The sequence below is a fragment of the Marmota monax genome, unplaced genomic scaffold, assembly GCF_021218885.2.
Source record: "Marmota monax isolate L192 unplaced genomic scaffold, Marmota_monax_Labrador192_F-V1.1 WCK01_AAM20220418_F8-fsc00012, whole genome shotgun sequence".
NCBI lineage: Eukaryota > Metazoa > Chordata > Mammalia > Rodentia > Sciuridae > Marmota > Marmota monax.
The window spans coordinates 4,208,400-4,227,253 of NW_026695227.1; the positions used below are offsets into that span (position 1 = coordinate 4,208,400).

The 18,854-nt window shown below is 33.4% G+C and overlaps 1 protein-coding gene across 5 annotated transcripts in view; it reads right to left on the reverse strand.

The window, feature by feature from the left end:
• Eps8 (epidermal growth factor receptor pathway substrate 8) overlaps window positions 1–18,854 on the reverse strand; it is a 163,441-nt gene that overhangs the window by 45,767 nt on the left and 98,820 nt on the right. For all 5 annotated transcript variants that reach the window (XM_046436046.2, XM_046436041.2, XM_046436043.2 and 2 more), the window contains 5 exons: window positions 14,029–14,108; window positions 12,489–12,565; window positions 3,196–3,263; window positions 1,776–1,937; window positions 1,499–1,648 (listed from right to left, as the gene is read on the reverse strand). In XM_046436046.2, the coding sequence (XP_046292002.1) occupies window positions 1,499–1,648; window positions 1,776–1,937; window positions 3,196–3,263; window positions 12,489–12,565; window positions 14,029–14,087 (516 nt within the window). In that variant the 5' untranslated portion in view covers window positions 14,088–14,108. The remainder of the gene's footprint in view (window positions 1–1,498; window positions 1,649–1,775; window positions 1,938–3,195; window positions 3,264–12,488; window positions 12,566–14,028; window positions 14,109–18,854) is intronic.

Genomic DNA, 18,854 nt, shown 5'->3' on the forward strand with positions numbered 1-18,854 from the left:
AAACTATTCATTAACATGTATTGATTTAAAAACATCTAACCTTACAAAGTTCTTTTTTTATTGTTTATTCAACAAGTATTTATTTAGCACCTGCTATTATATATGTGTTTGTCAAATAAAAATAATAAATAAAATCACATTTCTATATCCCAGGATATGAACAAAACAGACAAATGTCCTGTCTACATTGGGCTCTTACTGTAGCACAGGAGAAAAATAAATGAATAACTAAAAAGTAAATGTAGACTATAAAAAGCAGATGATAATAATGCTGTGGAGTAAAATAAAGCAAGGTAAGGGACAGAGAATGGCATGATTCTCCTGCTGCACAGAGCAGTCAACATTCCTGGAAGAAGAATCAAGAGAAAGGCCCCTGAGATGGGTCAGTGTGTGGTCAAACCTAGCAAGACTGGCTGGAGCTACAGAGGTCAGAAGAGCAGGCTGCTTGGGAGCTAGGGACCCAAATGGTCCATAGGAAGGTAACATTAAAAGACTATAACCTTACAAAATATATTCTTAATTCTTAATATAAACATATTCTTAATATAATTTGTGAATTTTGAAATGCACCACAGTATATACAAATCTAATGAACATAAAAAATTCAAATTAACTAAATGACACAGTTCCTTTCAAATAAGATTTTCAGTCAGTCATCTATGACATAAACTGAAATTAGAAAAAAATTGTAAAGTTTACTGTTTGTACTTAGTCTTAATTTAGCCATAGCATTTTAATGTCAAAGAAACACAGAAAAGATCAAGTGTTTATGCTAGTCTTCCAGATTTTTTATAAAAGTTACAAGTATATTTTATAATCAAAATAAATCCCTGCCTTAACAAAGTACCAATCAACACAAAATTATTTCCCTTTTAGAGAAATCAACTAAATAAAGACAGTCAAGGCTGAAGATAACTTCTAAGGTCTAATAAAGAATCACAAATTATATTCATTCAAAAATTACAGTATAAAAACAATTATAGTATAAAATTTCAGGAGATAGCCTATTATTACTGGCAACTACACTCACATATCACTTAGGGATGACAGATCCTGAGCAATTATTCAAGTTACATAATTAAATGGTGAACTGTAAATCAATATCATGAAAAATGTCTCAGTGCTTCCCTACAATAATCCAGGCTATGTGATTAGTGCAGAATAAAATGGGACAGACACATGATTATTTATTGTCTATGAAGCATGGTTCTTGCAGATCTAATTTTTAATTTTAAGTGCAAGGTTTTTGATGAGAATTTAATATATTGTCTATGCTTTTTAATCAAAATAAAAAGAATCATCTGATTTTTGACATTATTTTAACTTCTTCATTTACTTGGCATGGAAACCTTAAGAAAGATACTAATTTGTTTGTTTTCCTTACAAAATTCTCAGACACTAAAATTCTAGTGCCTACTATCTGTATGATTGAAACAGGTAGTTCAAAAGCTGCCAGAACCCACTACTTGAAAGGGAAAAAAATTCATCATTCTTTTACCTTAATCTCATCACATTGAAAAAGATGAAGATCTGGCTTGTTCTGAGTTGGTTCCTTGCATACAAGGGCAAGAATCGAATCATAGTTGCATGAATGCATGACAGCTTGGCAGTGTTGGATGGTATTCAAAGGAAAATTCTCCAATTCATTCTAAAATACAGTAAACATTTTAGTTTTTCAAACTTCCACCCATTTTCAAATAGTCTGATGTGACAGCATACATTAATATTTGTGGCACTTTCTTGAAAACAAAAACATATAAATTTCACAAACTTGCCTTTGATTCTAAATCAATCAGGCTCACAGCTCGGTCATCCACCTGAAGGATCATATCTTGAGTCCATACTTTGCCCTTAGCATCAAGCAATTTCAGCTTCCTTATTCCATCATCCACGGTTATCATAGCATCTTTCCGATCCAGAATAAAGGTAGTCAGGTGCTTATGATTGACAAAAAAAAAAAAAAAAAAAAAGGTTAAATATTTATAATACATACACACAAACTCTTAATGTTATATTTTTAAAGAAAAGTCGATTTATGGTAATTGAGGTCAGTTAGCAGAGAAGAGAAGGATAAACACAAAGCACTTGATAACTTCAAGGTTATCTCAGAGAATGAAGTCAAGTGGATTTTCACTGAATACAGAAAATGATATCTTGATTTATAAGATAGCTAAAACTGTTTCATACTGAGCCATGCTTAACTACAATAACATGATATAGAAACCAATTCTTGCCAGGTACAGTGGCACATGCCTGTAATCCCAAGTGGCTCTGGAGGCTGAGGCAGGAGGATCGCGAGTTCAAAGCCAGCCTCAGCAAAGGCAAGGCACTAAGGAACTCAGTGAGATCCTGTCTCTAAATAAAATACAAAATAGGGTTGGGGGTGTGGCTCAGTGGTTCAGTGCCTCGGAATTCAATTCCTAGTACTCAAAAAAAAAAAAAAATACTTCGAAGTTTAAATAGTATTCTCTTAAATAAATGTTCCCAGTTTTGCTCTATTATAGTTATTTAAATGCCACACAATAGCAGACAATTTATTTTTGCAAGTACAATACTCTGGACACTGATACCTCAGAGAAGCAAAGCAATTCTACTCTAACAACTGTCAAGCTTTTCATTCCACTGAAACCACTTTCTGAAACAAAACGGTTTAAATTTAATTAAGCATGCTTCAGAAAGTAGAAAATGAAAATAAGAGCAAAATAAAAATCGATCCTTGCTTAAATATTTCCCATGATAAGTAGGGGTCACCTGGATTCCAATTAAAAGCAAATATCTTAAAAGATAACAAGGGGGAAAAAAACTAAAAAGAAACCATTGTTTAAACAGAACCAATAAAGATCTTAGTTAAAACTAAAAATAAAACCAAAATGCTAACTGTATCAAATTTCAAGAAGATTCTAGGGTACAAAATAGAAGAAGCCTTTGTCTTATTATAGGGCCTGGAAACCATAAGAATGTATTTGTTTTGATCAATAAATATCTGTTAAGATTTTAATTGTTATGAAAAGGAAACACAGACCAGCAAAAAGACATTTATATGTAACATGTATTTGATGAAAATATACAGGAAAAATCTACACTAAAATACATTGTGTGAAAGAAATAAAACAGAATTCTGATTTTACTTCCAATTTTACTTCTAGTGTCCTTCAAGAGTCACTGTAAATATTAGCAAACACCAAAGCAACTTACTTCAACTCGGTACTGGGATATATCTGACACACTGCTGACACTGTCTCTTGCATAATTCTTCCTTTGTTCTGAAAAATAAATTTTAAAAGCCATTATTTACCCACTAATAGGCTGAAGTTCATGTATTGGTATCATATGACATCTCTAAAACTAGTCTATCTCTCATATAAATACAGTAGTTGACAAGTCACCATTGTGTGGTAATATGAAAACACTCACTGTTCAGAGTAAATCCAAAAGCCACAAAAAAGCATAAATGATAGCAAGAATTCTTTAACCCAAAAAAATTTTCATAATTCCAAACATTAACAATATTATAATTTTCTAAGGAAAAAAAATGTTATTCCATCCAAAGGTTTTATTAATCAGGAACCTACTTTTAGGAAAAAAGATAAAAACTATTTTGTAAATTTCATCTGTTGATGTAGGAAGATAAAAACACAATTATAAAAGTTGTCATAGATACTGTATTATATGAGTTAGACTAAATTATTAAGATAATAGGCACTATATGGAACATCTCCTTTTACAACATCCAGACTGGACAATGTTAAAGAAGATTCAAAACATGAGTCAATCACATCCACTGCCATTAAACATTAATAACTTCCACATCAATAGAACACAAAAATGTGATACTGAGGATTGTGGAAATAGCTGTTAGGAAAAAAGGAGATTTAGGTAGAGAATTACTGCATCAAACTACTTAAAAAGCAAAATAAATCTTTAATTTTATTTTCTAAAATGCTGCAAAACCAAAAAATAAAATTAAAATATGAAGTACTCATTGGCTGTGTTTGTCATTTGTCACTATCTTACCACGCAAATTCAGAGCTGTACTATTCCTTGTAAAGAAGAATGCTAAGATGAAAATGGACTGTAAACGAAAATCAGAAGATTTTTAAATTCTAATTCTAGTTTTGGCTCTGTCACTAAGTAGGAAATTAAATTTGGGCAAGATGCTTAATGGTCTGGGCCTCAGCAGCCTTAGTGGAAAATAAAAAGATTAAACAAGGTAAAAAAGACCCTTAAAGCCTTCAAATTCCAACATATATACACTGCAGATTCAAAATGTTAACACAGAATTCTTTAAAAACTTGATCAATATTTGTCTCTTAACACATGAAAGTAATCATATTACTTTAGTTTTAGTTTTTAAATGTAAGCAAAAATCTCCATATTCCTTATATTGATTTTACTCTGATATTATTTCAATATACTTCATTTTTGATTTTGCAGCATAAAATTCCTCAATAAAAACAGACACACTTAAAAATTCAGCCTCTGCTACCTTTCTTTTTCTGTTTGGATGACGACCTGAAGAAGTATGATCCATCTGGTCCTACCAAAACAATGTGGTCAAAAAGAAAGACCTGGTTTCACCTTGAATTTGCTATTCTAATATAACAAAACATAAACATTCACTTACATTACTGTCTTTACAACCAGAGATATAAGAAATTTGTGCTCTATATGTGTAATATGAATTGTAATGCTGTCATACATAAAGAAAAATTAATAAAAAAGAAAGAAAAAAAAGTAAACAGCCACAACTTTTCTGATTATTAGTGGAGGATTAGTCAACATGAGATTTTAACACATGGAGAGTTATTCTTGGGAAGATCATTAGGATTTCTGAAAGACAATATATAATTCAGGGATATATCTGACAAAAGCACTTCTAGGAATAATCAGTATTCAAAAGCACTGGTTCATCATATTCTTATTCAAGTCTCCATGACAGACTCAGACCATGAGTGTGGTTCTGCTTCCTTCAGTTTGACTGAGGACAGCAGAAAAATGGCAATGGTTGCCATGGCATCCAGTTATGATATGGTGGCTCCAGAAGTTCGAATGTTGACTGGGTCTTTTAGATAGTGAATGGCAAACATAGCTGAAGACCCAAATAGCTGAAGATCCAAAATACTGAATATTCACACTTGGATTTTCTCATACAAAGTAGTAAGAATTCATCCCCTCAGATTTCCTAATACATTTTCTCACCCCACAGAAACATAATTTACAGAAACCAAAAGACGATTTGATAGAATTTGTAAACAGTATGATATCGACTGATCACTCTCATTGCCCAGAGGGTAAGTGTAATTTCTAATATTCCAAAGACCCATTTTAGGGCTTCCCACTTTGCTTTCTCTCCCATATTATATAATAAATAAGTAGCATGTTATAGGAAATTAGCTTTTAAAGATCCTGAAAATGTATAAATGCCATAAAATGGATTTACAAATAAACTAGTAGTTCTGATAAGCCAATGAATAAATAAAGGCTAATGTTAACATTTTAATAGGCAATTTTGAAAAAAAGTTCCCTAAAAGGCAATTGCAGTATATTTCCTTTTTATGAGAATCATATGTACTTACTAGTTGCAGAGAGTAATTAATGCTCCTAAGCTGAAAAATCTCACCCAAGCCTTAAAACGGTGTAAAAAGCCTAAATGAAGTCTTTCAGTGCCACTCAAGATAAAGCCTCTAATGAAGCTCACCATTCTCTAACAATGGTTCTCATTCTTGGCTGCCCATGAAAATGAACTTTGAAAAGCACTTTGTGGGTCCCACCCTGGGCACTCATTTGTAGAGGCTCCCCCATGTGAATCTAAGGTGCATCCATGGTTGAAAAACCACTTCTCCAACAATTTGTATAAATGCCAATTCATGTACTATAAACTAACTCTTTTAAGCAGAAAAATTTCCTATCCAAATCAAAACTGTAAGTTATGATCAAATGGGCATGTCAAATAATAAATGAATAAATCTCGTAGTAGAGTTTTGAGTTTGTTGCATTATAAGCTTCTCAGCTCTCAATGTAAGAGTAACAAGTCAGTGTCTCCCCACCTTTCCCTCTTCTGTCTCTCTTTCTTTAATAGTTAGAGCTTGGAAAAAACTTTATTTGCTTATAGTAACCCTGGTTTTATTTCATTGCTTTTCTATCAACTTTATATCACAGGCCAGAATATGCAAACCCATCTCAACAAATTAAGATGTATTTGGTAACCAAGCATAACAATTCTTTATATGTCATCTTAGCATTACTGAGTTGTTATGCTATTACACAAGCTGTCAGCCAATACTCAGATCAGAATTATTATATTTAGCTTCATTTAACTCTCTAATTAGTAAAACTGCAATTCTAACAAGTATGCAGAACTCAGTAATTATACTCAACTTTGTTTTACTGCATTATTGTTTGTGCATAACAACATTTGAAACAGTGGATAGTCAAAGATACAGTTAATATTTGGAAAATATTTATTTTTTTAAAAACCATGATATTGCTTAGAAACCAAGGTTTTGACCATTAAAAAGAAAAATGTAACTTGAAAGCAGCTGCTGAGTATTTCTTGCTCTAAATAAAAGCAATGGACTATAGCTCATATCACTTTTTACACAGAAAAAGTTTCACCCATAGTGAAGGAGAATTCCTTTCCCAATAGTTCAGTGTACAGTGTGTAATTTCCATGGACGTGAGGCACTTGGTGGGAACAGTAAGAAGCAGTGAGCAATAATTAGGAACTTTCACCATCAGGCAACTACAATCACAGTTTGACAAATCAGTATCTGAAGCAAGAGACCACTTTAGGAAACAAACAAGCTCATTTTCACAAACCTACATTATTTAAGAATTAACTTTACTGGCCTGTTCAACAAATCATTAGAATGGCTTGCATCACGAGGAGAAAATCAGCTTTACATTTTTCAGATCATTTGGGAAAATTGCCAAACTGTCTTTTTGAGTCACCTGCTCTGGCACACTCTACTAAGCTGTGTTTTGACTCTAATAATGCCCGATTTCATCATGCTGTGTAATTGTGAGTCATTTACTTCTTAAGAATTAAAAAATAAATAAAAAACCTTCTTTTGCTGTTTCAAAAAAGTCTTAAATGTTTTCTGTTAGTAAAATACACACTAAAGACGATGGGGAAAGAAGAAATGGGTTTTAACTTTTAAGTGGCCACTAGAACATGTAAGAGGTCGTTTTGGTTTCCATTATTATAATTAGAGAGACAAGCTTCAAAACAAGATCAGGAGAGACTGGAACAGAAAAAGAAAGGAAGATAGGTACAAAAAGAAAAATATATGAGACAGATATTTGCTAAGAAAAGTGGCACATTCAGGAACACTGCCAGGAGAAAATGATCAAGCACTGTGGAGAAATTCAGGAAAGTCTACAATAAATTCATTTACACAGAAATTATGTGATTCATGGTTACAGGTTTCCTGCACTCAATTCTTACCAGCCAGGAAAAACACAAATGTATTTTTTCACTTGTTATATCACAAAATTTTTAACTCACAGCTAAAATGAGACTTGAGAGAATGTGCGTCTATCATATTTATCCAATATTATTAGGACTTCTGATAACAGGAATCTCAGAGTGACTGTAAATGTTGGCAATGAAATGACAATAAAGTATTACTGACTGGTAATTCCTTGAAACTTGAGTTCTTCTGGAGATGAGATGGCTTTAAACAGTTGATTATTTATAGTAAATGGCTGTGGTACACCACCCATGATACTACTTAAGTAGTCTTTTACTTGGTACTGAGCCATGGGGACTTAGGTCTCCCCTTGAGAATGATCCCTGGCATTTCTATGTGTAGACTGCCCAAGGCATGAGATCTCTGCACTCACTCTACCAATGAGATAGCTCTCAAAGCTCCGGATTTGGGCATTACCCATTTGGCTTGGACAGCCCACTACCTACCTTATTTGGCAAAAGAACATTCCATCAAAATCCTTTTGAAGCCCCCTGTATAAATAAAGAAAATGTGGATTCTTGCTCTCTCTCCTTTCAGTGTGGAAGCAGGGCCCCTAAGGTTACAGAGCCATCCCACCCCCATATTTCAAAATTATTTCTGTGTCATATGATTTTCCACTGTATTTCTCAGCCAGCATATTTCACATAAGGGAAACCCAAAATTCATAGCCTGCAGGGGACTCAGGAGAAAAGCATAAGAATCAAGAAATGGCTACATTTCAAATTTTGCAATATCTAATTTAAAGGGAAGTTATTTTTCTAGGAAGTTTAGCTCTTAAGAACAGCAGAAAACCCATACTTAAATAAGCCCTCTTTGCCTGGGGATATAGCTCAGCTGGTACAGTGTTTGCCTCACTTACACAAGGCCCTGGATTCAATCCCCAGCAAACCCCTCTCAAAAAAAAAAAAAAAAAGTCCTCTGAGTTGTCACTGGAGATGCTGCAACATATAAACATAATGAAAAAGCATCTCAATTCCCACTCAGAACCTATTTACTAACCATAATTTCTACCTAGTTTCCCAGGCCACAGACATCAGAAGCAATGCCATAAGAAGGTATGTTGATAACAGGAACAAGTCACAGGCTTGGGATTCAGCAACATGGGAAAAGCAAGCCCAAATATTCAAAAAGAGAAAATAAATGAATGATTTGGAGCAAAGGTAAGAAATGGAGACTCTGGTAACATCACAGAAACAAGCAATGGCCATTCAAGTGAACTTCCAAATCACCAAGGAGCAAAGATGCCACATACCTGGAGGGAAGGGAGTATTTAATACACTTTACAAACATTTTCCTTAAGGAAAAAAAAACTGACAAATAGGTTAACTGGAAAAAAATATGTGAAATCTCTAATTCCCTAATACCAGTGGCTAAATGAAATGTTACTGTCATGAAATAAGTGAAGGAGAAAAACATGGATATTACTTTTGGTAAGCAAGAGTTACACTTTGTCAGGGATATAAATGATGCACAGCCTTTTACATGTTGACTTGGAATTTTCTAGTATCATAATGAAGAAATGGCAAAGGGAGTTATTAAAACTGCAGCATATGTTAACTGTTTTCCTAGAACAATCAACACATACCAATAAAGAGATGTATAGTTACATAAAACACATTTTTGGGATTTAAAATACATTTTAGGGGATTTATGTAAAAATTTCTGTACAGTGCTGTCAAGAGTAGTGCCTGAAACACAAGCTTGAAAATACCTGCTACAATGTTATTATCATTACTATTTCATAGATGAAGAAACTGGAAGTAATAGGTTAAATAATTTGCTCAAAACAGTAGTCAATTGGTAGAAGTGAGATCCCCTGGCTTTCTAACCCAGTCTGCCTTTCTGAGCACATTTATCAGGAGCCATCTGAGTGACATTGTGTCAGTTCTGAAATGTGTGCTCATGAGAAAGACAAGATGGAAAAAGAAAGCAAGGAAGAAAAGAAACCTCTGATACAGTATCTAGCCTGTGGTCAGTGTGTGAGAAACAGTGTCTATCACTGTGAAAACTCATATTCCAGTGCACTAAAAAGTACTCTCATGCTCCACAAAAGTTCATGCAATGTAAGGATACTGTATTAATTACAAGAGTAATTAATCCTGGGAAGATTATTCAATTAGTTTTATAATTGTATAAGGAGAAATTTTTTTAAATGCATACATTTCAAGGAAATAAACTATATTATAAATCACCAAATTTTCAGTTTACAAAGGTTAAAAGCATGTAGATTGGGAGGCTAAACACTCCCAAAGATAACTAAAAAGATTTTAATAAGAATTTGTTTATTGCAAAGATTTGTTCAAAACAAGAATATCTTTCTCCATGTCATTCTCTAGCTATTCTTTCCATTGACATTTACTGAGAATTTATAATCTCTAAGAGGGAAAGCATTGTGTGCATGCATGTATGCATGTGTGTGTGTGTGTGTGTGTGTACACTATGTGTTCAGAGGAAGTAGTGATTATTAGACACAAATAAGAATGAAAAAAATATGTGCAACTTCAAGGAATTTAAGCCTGTCTTATTCCAGGCCCCCTACATGGCTAAGTCATCTTTCTTCCTCATAATGCCTCCTGCATTTGCCCTTTTTTATCCCAAGCCATATTCTCTGAATTACCTTCATCCTGTTTATTTTCATCACACTGCACAGAATTGTCATGCTTTCTCATAGTGAAGTTTTTTTAAAGTTATGTGATCTGACAAATCATCTTCAGTTTGCTTTATATGTAAAAGGAGGGGAAATAAAATTTACTGTTTAAAAGTTAAAGACTTTCAATCCTTGGATCTAAGATTTTATAAAGCTGTCCTAACACAAAATAAACATTAAAATTTACAGGTGAGTCCTACTTTTTAATCATTATTCCTTTCTTAGTACTCTGAAAACAGACTTTTGGATCTGTGGTAACATGTGAGAGGATTGAATACTTTTCCTATTTTTAAAAAAAGTCTTAGGGTGGTTATTAGATGACTAATTTATCTATATTACTTAAATCTGATTCACCTGTTCTGATTCATACTTATCAAATCCATTCTCAATTTTGTTAACAGAATGACCCAAGACAAATTTCTCTTATTATCCTCTGATAAAAACACATCAAAGTCCGATCAATATTTACAAATAGTGTGCAAATTCTTTGGTAGAATTCTTCCTAATATGATCTGTTTGCATTTTTCCAGTTTTATTATTACCCCATGCACTCATTACCCGGTGCTCTCCAAGTAGCACCAAACTGCTGTGGTTCATTAATTCTTCATATTCATTCTACAAGTAGTTACTGAGCATAAATTATACATTAGACTCTGTGCTAACAAGCATGGGGTATCCTCAAGTGAAGAAGACAAGTATGGGCCACCTTCATAGAGCTAAGAGTATAGTGTAGAAAAGTTTCATGCTGCAGTCTACAGCATCATCTTGCCCACTAAATGCTGACCACTCAGAGATCAGCTCAAGGCTCCTGAGAGATCCCTGCTCACCATTCCCCACTTAGAAGAACATGGGACACACAGCTATGAAAACACATTTAACCCTTTATTATAAAAATGAATTTATTAGTCTATCTCACCAAAATGGCAAATAAGCAATGACAATATCCTATTTATCTTTAAAATAAAGATAATGAAAATAGACTATGACGATCGTAGCCTAGCATACTGACACACTTAATAAATATGTCTAGAAAGAAACAAGGAAAGGAATTATTTTATTCTCTCGAAATTTTTTTTTCATTTTTAGTTTTCCTCAAGTCCCTCTCTAGACTACACCCCCCTTAAAGCAGAGGATCAGATATTATTAGTCCAGTTCTAAAAACATATTGACTATGAAATTTGCTGAATAAATTCTCTAGATCTACAAAGCACAACCATTTATGTCATGTTAAGACAGTCTCAGTGTGACACTTAAGAAAATGGAAATAAATACCAATCAGACTGACAGGGTCATTTTTTTTAAAGTATATATATAGAGAATTAAATCCATTCCATGAATATATGGTTTGAGTTGTAAAGCCAATTTACTAAAAATATAGGCAGAAATGAATCATGAGACTTCAGAATTGTTCATTCAAACCATAGACACAAAATTGTAAATCTAGATGATATAAAAAGAATTCCAAAACAGAAAATGCTGTTGGTTCCCATCGTACATAATAACAATGACAATATTGACAATAGCAAATATATAACGCATTCTCTGCTTGCCAGGCACTGTTCTAAGCATTTTACATTTACTAACTTGCTTAATCCTCTTATCAATGCTAACACATATCACCACTACACAAATAAAGTTAGGTACAGACAGGTAAAGTAATTTGCCTAAGGTCACTGGTGAATGGTGGAACTGGATTTGAACCTAGGAAGTATGATTCCAGAGTCTCTGCTCTTAACCATAATACTATCCTGATTCTTTACTGTTATACATTAATAAAAGGTCATACAGACCCTACACAATTAAATGCACTTCAAGATGTGCATTTTTTCTTTTCTTCTTTTTACCTTTTTTTTATACTTAAAGTTTAGAAAATATATGTATATCTAAGACAAACTGGAGAGGGCACCAGAAATTATAGATTTGGAAAGAAAGTTAGACTATTTTGTAGTGCAGAAAGAAATAAAAGGATTGCTAATCATACTAACCTACTCCTCAAAAAGTTCAAGAGCTATATGAAAAAGCCGTCACCTGTCAGCTCACAATCACAACTGGCTCCATCACAAAGATCAACAAACATTTTACAAGTAACAAGTGGGAAAGCCCACTTCAGGCACTGATGCCATGTGAAAGACTCTGAAAGTGCTGCAATACATTCAATTTATAGTTCTAAATCTTATAACAGCAAGCGCAGTTTATAACTTCAACAGCTTTTGTAAAAACTCTTCTTTAAAATAATTCTTATGTAGCCATCAATATTTCATTTCAAATAACAGAAACAGGGTATGGATTCAATCTACAACTTAGAAATTTTAAATTTATAAAGAGTGGTTAGAAGCAAAATTATATCCCCATTGAATAAACAAACATACCATATAGAGCCTTTGCACTTGTTTTTGAACTGTGATCTCTGTCCATTTGGGAAAAGGGGGGTGATGATCCATAGCCACTGTAATAAAAAAAAAAATGGTCACTGTGTTGGGTTAAAGTCCAAAGTAGGTCATAAAAATACAGAAATAGAAAATAAAAATTCCAATGTGCCATTATCACCATGTGTTTAAAAAAGGCATACTGAACCTATACTGTGTGCCAACACAGGCAAGATCCTGCTCTGGTAAGTGTTGAACAAGTACAATACAAACCACATGACCCCAATGAGGACTGAAGTGGGTGCAAGTCACAGCCTCCTCTCAAGTGCCAAGTCAAACTGTAGCCTGGAGATTCTCCAAGGTTGGGACTACCTTGGAAGAGCATAAATTTGCCATATTTAATCAAGTTCTGAGTGGTAGTACAGTTATAACAAGTTCCCAGAGACTTAAACTATAATGAAATAGATGCTATTCTCAAATACTCAAAACACAATTAACCTACAAATAACTCTTTATCACTAAATTTCACCTGCTCAACCCTATATCTGGCCTCATTACCAATATGTTATATGAAGTAAATACTGATCTATTAGTATTTTATTCATTTACTCAGTAAAAAATTTATTAAGCTCTACAATCTAGAAGAGTAGGGAGAATGGGAGGGTACTGCCAATAATACAAGCAAAAATAGTTACAATAGGACAATACATCAGGGTGAAACTATAACACGTATGATCAAGGAAAAGATCAACTTTATCAGGATATCCAAAAAACTGACATTTAAGCAGAATCTAAAAGAATGAAAAGAAGCTCCAAGGGTAGGGAGAGAGTAACATTGCGAAGAGAGGCTCATGGAGCTGAATCAAGAAACAGCATGGCATACACGGGGAGTGGGATTTAATGTGATGTGCCTGGAAGGATGAGTGGTTGGGAAGTGAGCCAGATTGAGGGCTTTTTACATCATGCTAAAGAATTAAATTGTTATTCCCTAGATATGGTAAATATTATCTATCCTGAAGAGTGACATGTGAAATATGTCTCACAATGGCCAGTATCAAATAACAAAACTATGCACAATGTAGCCACTCAAGCCAGGGTTATGATTTCAAGTTATACCTGGAGCCACTGGGATTATTTCGTCTGTTTTATTTTGTTTTGTTTTACACAATGGTAAATATCTTGCCAGCATGGACTAAACAAGATTTAATCCTCCTCAAATGCCAATATTTTACAAATAACGTTAAAAAAATGCTCCAAAGATTTTTGAAGCTCTGAACTAGAATCTCTAAATGCAATAATATATAAAATACTAGACTGAAACACCTTCCGACCATCATTGGGGCTGATATCAACTGTTTTATTCACAATAGAGAAAATAAAATTTTAATGACAACATTTGTTAGTAATAAAGGGATAGCATATGTCAATGAGGAATGAGCTGCATTAAAAATGCAACTAATCCTTTCATTAAAAATACAAAAATATTGAAACCATAAAATCAAATTCCCCCAAAAACAAATTAAAAATAGACTTTTCAACTTACTTCATTTGAGATGGGTACATTCCAAAACCACTGGGATGATTAGAAATATGACCATTCATGGTGGCTCTCACTTCCGTGTGCTTTAAAAAAAAAAAGCGCACATAAATTAGAAGCAATAAAAGTGGTCAGTACATCTCAGTTTTCAAAAGTTACTCATTCAACAAATATGTGTTACTGCCAGGAACGATGCTAGAAATGCAGACATAAAGATCTCCACCCTCAAGGAACTCAGGTTCCAGAGGAATAAATGGACATAAACTAAGATACAACTGTCATTTAATACTGACATACTAACATTATCAACAAATTTAAGCAGGGAAAAGAAAAATCTAAAATATAGTCCTGAGCCTTCTAAGTACATAGGCATAAGGCTATATTCTGCCCAAACAATAAATTCTCAACTTTGTAAGATGTTATTTTATTACTTCATTGTAAGGATGATATAGACTCATTAAACTAAAAAACTTGCAAAATATAGGAAAAAAAACAAATGGAAAAATATCATGCAGAAAGATAAACATGAAAACACTAGGCTGTGTGAGGCCCTGGGTTTGATCTCTGCTGCTAAAAAATAAAATACAAATAAAGATAGTCATTTAACATCCTTGTCAATTGCCTTCCTTTTTTCCCTGTATTTCTCTTTTCTCTCTTCCTTACTTCAAAGCACATTTGACAACATATCCTATACATACATAATTTGAAACATTTTTTTCAAGAAAGTATTCCTTTATATATTCCTGTCACTTTTCACAAGAAAATATTTTAAAAATTAACATTAAATATTTATCTTGAAAAACTATTTTACAAATGGAACAAATTTCCTTCAAACAAGGCAAATGAGTAAGAATAAGTAAAACTTTCTTATCACCAAAGAGAATGGCCTTCCAGTTTCTTTCATCTAGACAGCATTGCTATACCTGACTTATGTGTATGCACTCTTAGGTATTTGGTCATCTCTCAATTCTGTCACTAAACTATCTGGATCTTGTCTTACTTCTCTGACTTTTGTCTTTTCATATATATTATATGTCCTCAATAACTGAGAGGCAAAACACCTGCCTTCAGACAAGGGCAAAAATGGTGGAAACAACAATTACTGAGTGACTGCCATGTGGCAGGTTCTAAGACGGATAACTAGGACTACTATGGTGAGCAAAATAGGTGCCTCCCAGCTACATGGCTAACAGGCTAGTGGGAAAAACAGACACCTAAGGAACAAATGGGAAGTTATACAGTGTAGTTACTATTTGATGGAAAATTTCAGGGTGATACAAAGGCATATAATAAGGAAGCTTGATCCAGATTGAAAGGGAATTAAAGAAATGATATTCAAGACCTGGGAACTCCAAGTTAATTCTCATTCTTCAGATCTCAGTTCAATCACAATATTCTCAGAGAAGCTTTTACTGACCCTCCTGAATAAATGAAATTTCACTGTCGATCACTTTATTGTTAATAGTGTCAGTCACTATAAATAATTTTTCAAAGCATTTACCACAGGTATAATTTTTCATTTGCTTAAATTAATTCCTGACTTCACTAGACCATTAGCTCTGAAAGGGCAGGCACTTTTGTTTACATAGAATAGGTGTTCATTAAATATTTATGCAAAGAAAGAAGAAAGAGAAGTTGATGTCCCTCTCTTCAAAGAGGATATTGTAGTCTAGGGAGTCAAAATAAATTCATAAGAAACAAATAGTAAATAATTAAGTCCCAATGTATAGGCCTCTATATTAAACCCACCAGAGGTTCAAAGAAGAAAAAAAGCCATGCAGATTGCCCTCACTTTTTAAAGAGCTCATAAAGAATGGTTAAGATTTGTAAAGAGCCTCAAAACACTCTAGTTTAATTCAAGCTTTCCTGGAAGTGTTTCCATATATATCCAGTGTTTAAAAGCAAATTTCTGGTTAACTGGCCCAAGATATTAAAAGCTATGCTATCTCAAAATATGCTGGACTAGAATATTGAACATTCCAAGATATGTCAAGGGTCATTTGACCTTTACTCTCCTACATGCAGCAAGCCACAAAGAATCTTTTGGGAGAGATGCTCTTCATATATCAAGACTAGAAAATAAGGCTTGATCATGACAGACTGGTAACTGGGGTTATAGTTAATCTGAAGAAACTCTGATGTAACCTTTATCTTCCCCCAGGTTCTATACACTCCCCCATATCTCTTAGTAACATCCCTAGAATTAGATGTTCATTTGTCCTGTCATTCCTCCACAGATTTACTGTTCTCTTGTCTAAAAGGTATAGCTTTTGTAATTTCTTCAGATTCACTCTGTGAAGATTCTTATGTAGATTAAATTAATAAAACTGTTGTGCTCTTCTCTTGTTCATCCACTCTTACATTAGTTGGGTTCCTAGACACAGTCACACAGCCCATGTAAGAACTGAATCAGGTAGATGGGATCTGTCCTTCCTACAGAACAAAGAAATAGTGACCTCTGCTCTACATATGCAGTATGCATAAAATTACATGTGGCTTACAATACTGTTTTCTTTTTTGTTGTTGTTTATTTCTAAGTATAAATCGAGGAAGGAAACAATCAGTGGTAAACCGATTCTTAAAAGAAGAAACATTTACTTATTTTCATGGCATAAATATTCCCACCATGGCCAATTTCAAGCTATCAATGGTTTATAGCATCTTAGAAAATTCCAACATATTTCATAGTGGACTGTTAGAAACTGTAGGATCCAACTACAGCACATCATTACTACATTCTGGAATTGGTACCAGGACAGAGGCCTGTAATAACATTATGGATCTAGAGCTAATATGTTAAGACACAGGCATTCAGTTAGAAGCCTGGAATTCTAACACTACCTTTGGCACTTACTGGCCTTTGCAAGTCAGCTAAACCTTCTGCCTCAACTTTGTTATCACTAAAATAGAAATAATTCTTGATCTTCCTAGCTCACAGGGCCAGTGTAAAGATCAAAAGTAAAAAAAAAAAAAAGGAACAAGAAAAGTTCTTTCAAAACAAGTTGGTTCATTCAGTATACAAATTAAGCCCTTGGGGGTTTGTGCTGATTTTGATCTGGTTTGCATTTTAAAAGCATGGCAGCTGGATTTAATGAAAAGTGATAGCCACAGCATCCCTTCTTTTTGGTGTTTAATTCTTCATGACAGTCAAATAAATGCCTGGTTTGTGTTTTGTTTTAAGATAGTGATTTGTCTGAATAGAGAACATTGGAAAAGGGAATAGAAAATGTCAATTTGCTAAATTGAATTTTAAATATAGAAACATCTCGTTGGGCCATTCATTATAGTTTCACTTGGCACAGCTGCTTATGTGGCAATATGGTGGCGCGCAAATATTTAAACAGAGAAGTTACAATGCACACCTTGCAAAGGAAATGATTACAAATGTTTCTTTTTTTTCCTGTAGGCTTTTAATATATACATCCAACTTACAGGTAGATCGACCATATACACAATTTTAAAAGCAAACTGTTAGTAAGATATTAGTTGTAAAAAACTTTATCACTCTAAAGTCACACAAATGCAGTTAATTTTACCAAATGTACTACCTGATTGTACTCAAATGATATATTAAAACCATCATAAAAACTTCCAACTATTTGATTTAGAGTCTCAACTTCCTTATGAAAATACTTTTTTATAAGTCACAGTTACTATAATTTTTATTATTCTGCACATAAAATAACATTCTTTGGTAATTACCAAAATAAAAAATGATAAAATTTAAGATCTAAATTAATAACACCAAAAATATTAAACCCTGCAATAAAAAAAGAAGTAAATAGAATATATAAAGATCACTGGAAGAATAAATGAAGCTAAATAGCAAATTAAATTTGTATCAGAAAGTTCTAAGATTACCAAATATAAATAAATGAAGTTTTAGATTCCCTTTTCTTTATTCTTACTTGCATCTGGTATTAGTTTTTAAACTGATGAATGAGAATACTACCTATCTAGTCTTGTTACCACACAGCTCATAGCTCTCAGCATACTAAGCTGTCCTTCAAATGCCTGTTCTCTCAGAACATGCCATCGACTTGTTTTGTTCACCGATGGACTTGTTGGGTTTGGCAGAGTATCTTTAAGTATCTATATCTAGACTTCAGTTTATGTCTCAATCTAAGAAGTTATAATTAAGAAGGGAGGTTATTATTAGCATTTAGATTTTGGCTAAAAGACCACTGAAACTTAATTTCTAAGAAAACTTTGTAAAATAATCTCCCAGTAATTTTGCCTAATACATTTAAAAAAAACACTTTAAACTTCCAAAATCATTATACATTCTACCTCCTACAAATGTTTTAGATTAAGTGCTTTTCAATACCTTTTGTAAGCAATTTCAATAAAGATGCCACTGTTTTTGTTAGCCTATCAAATGCATTTGAGATCCAATTAAATGTTTAGCTAAATTGTTTTCTTATTTTCAAAACTTTTAAATTTTTTAATAATTTTAGATTTACAGAATTTATAATGCTAGCACAGAGAGGTCCTATATCCCCCATTTCCTTATTGTATATATCTTATCAGTAGTGTTTTGAGACATCTAATGAACCAACATCAATATGGTATTATTCACTGCAGTTGATATTCTATTTTTTTTTAACCTGAAGCCTTTTTCTGTTCCAGGGTCCACAAGGCTCTATTATATTTAGTCCTTACATCTCACTATGCTCCTCCAGGATGTGGGCATTTCTCAGACTCACCTTGCTTTTTGTGACTGTATTAGTTTCCTAGGCTGCCATAACAACTTATGGCAAGCTGGCTTAAAACAACAGAAATTTATTCTCTCGCCACTCTGGAAGATAGACGTCTGAAAGCCCTTGGCTTGT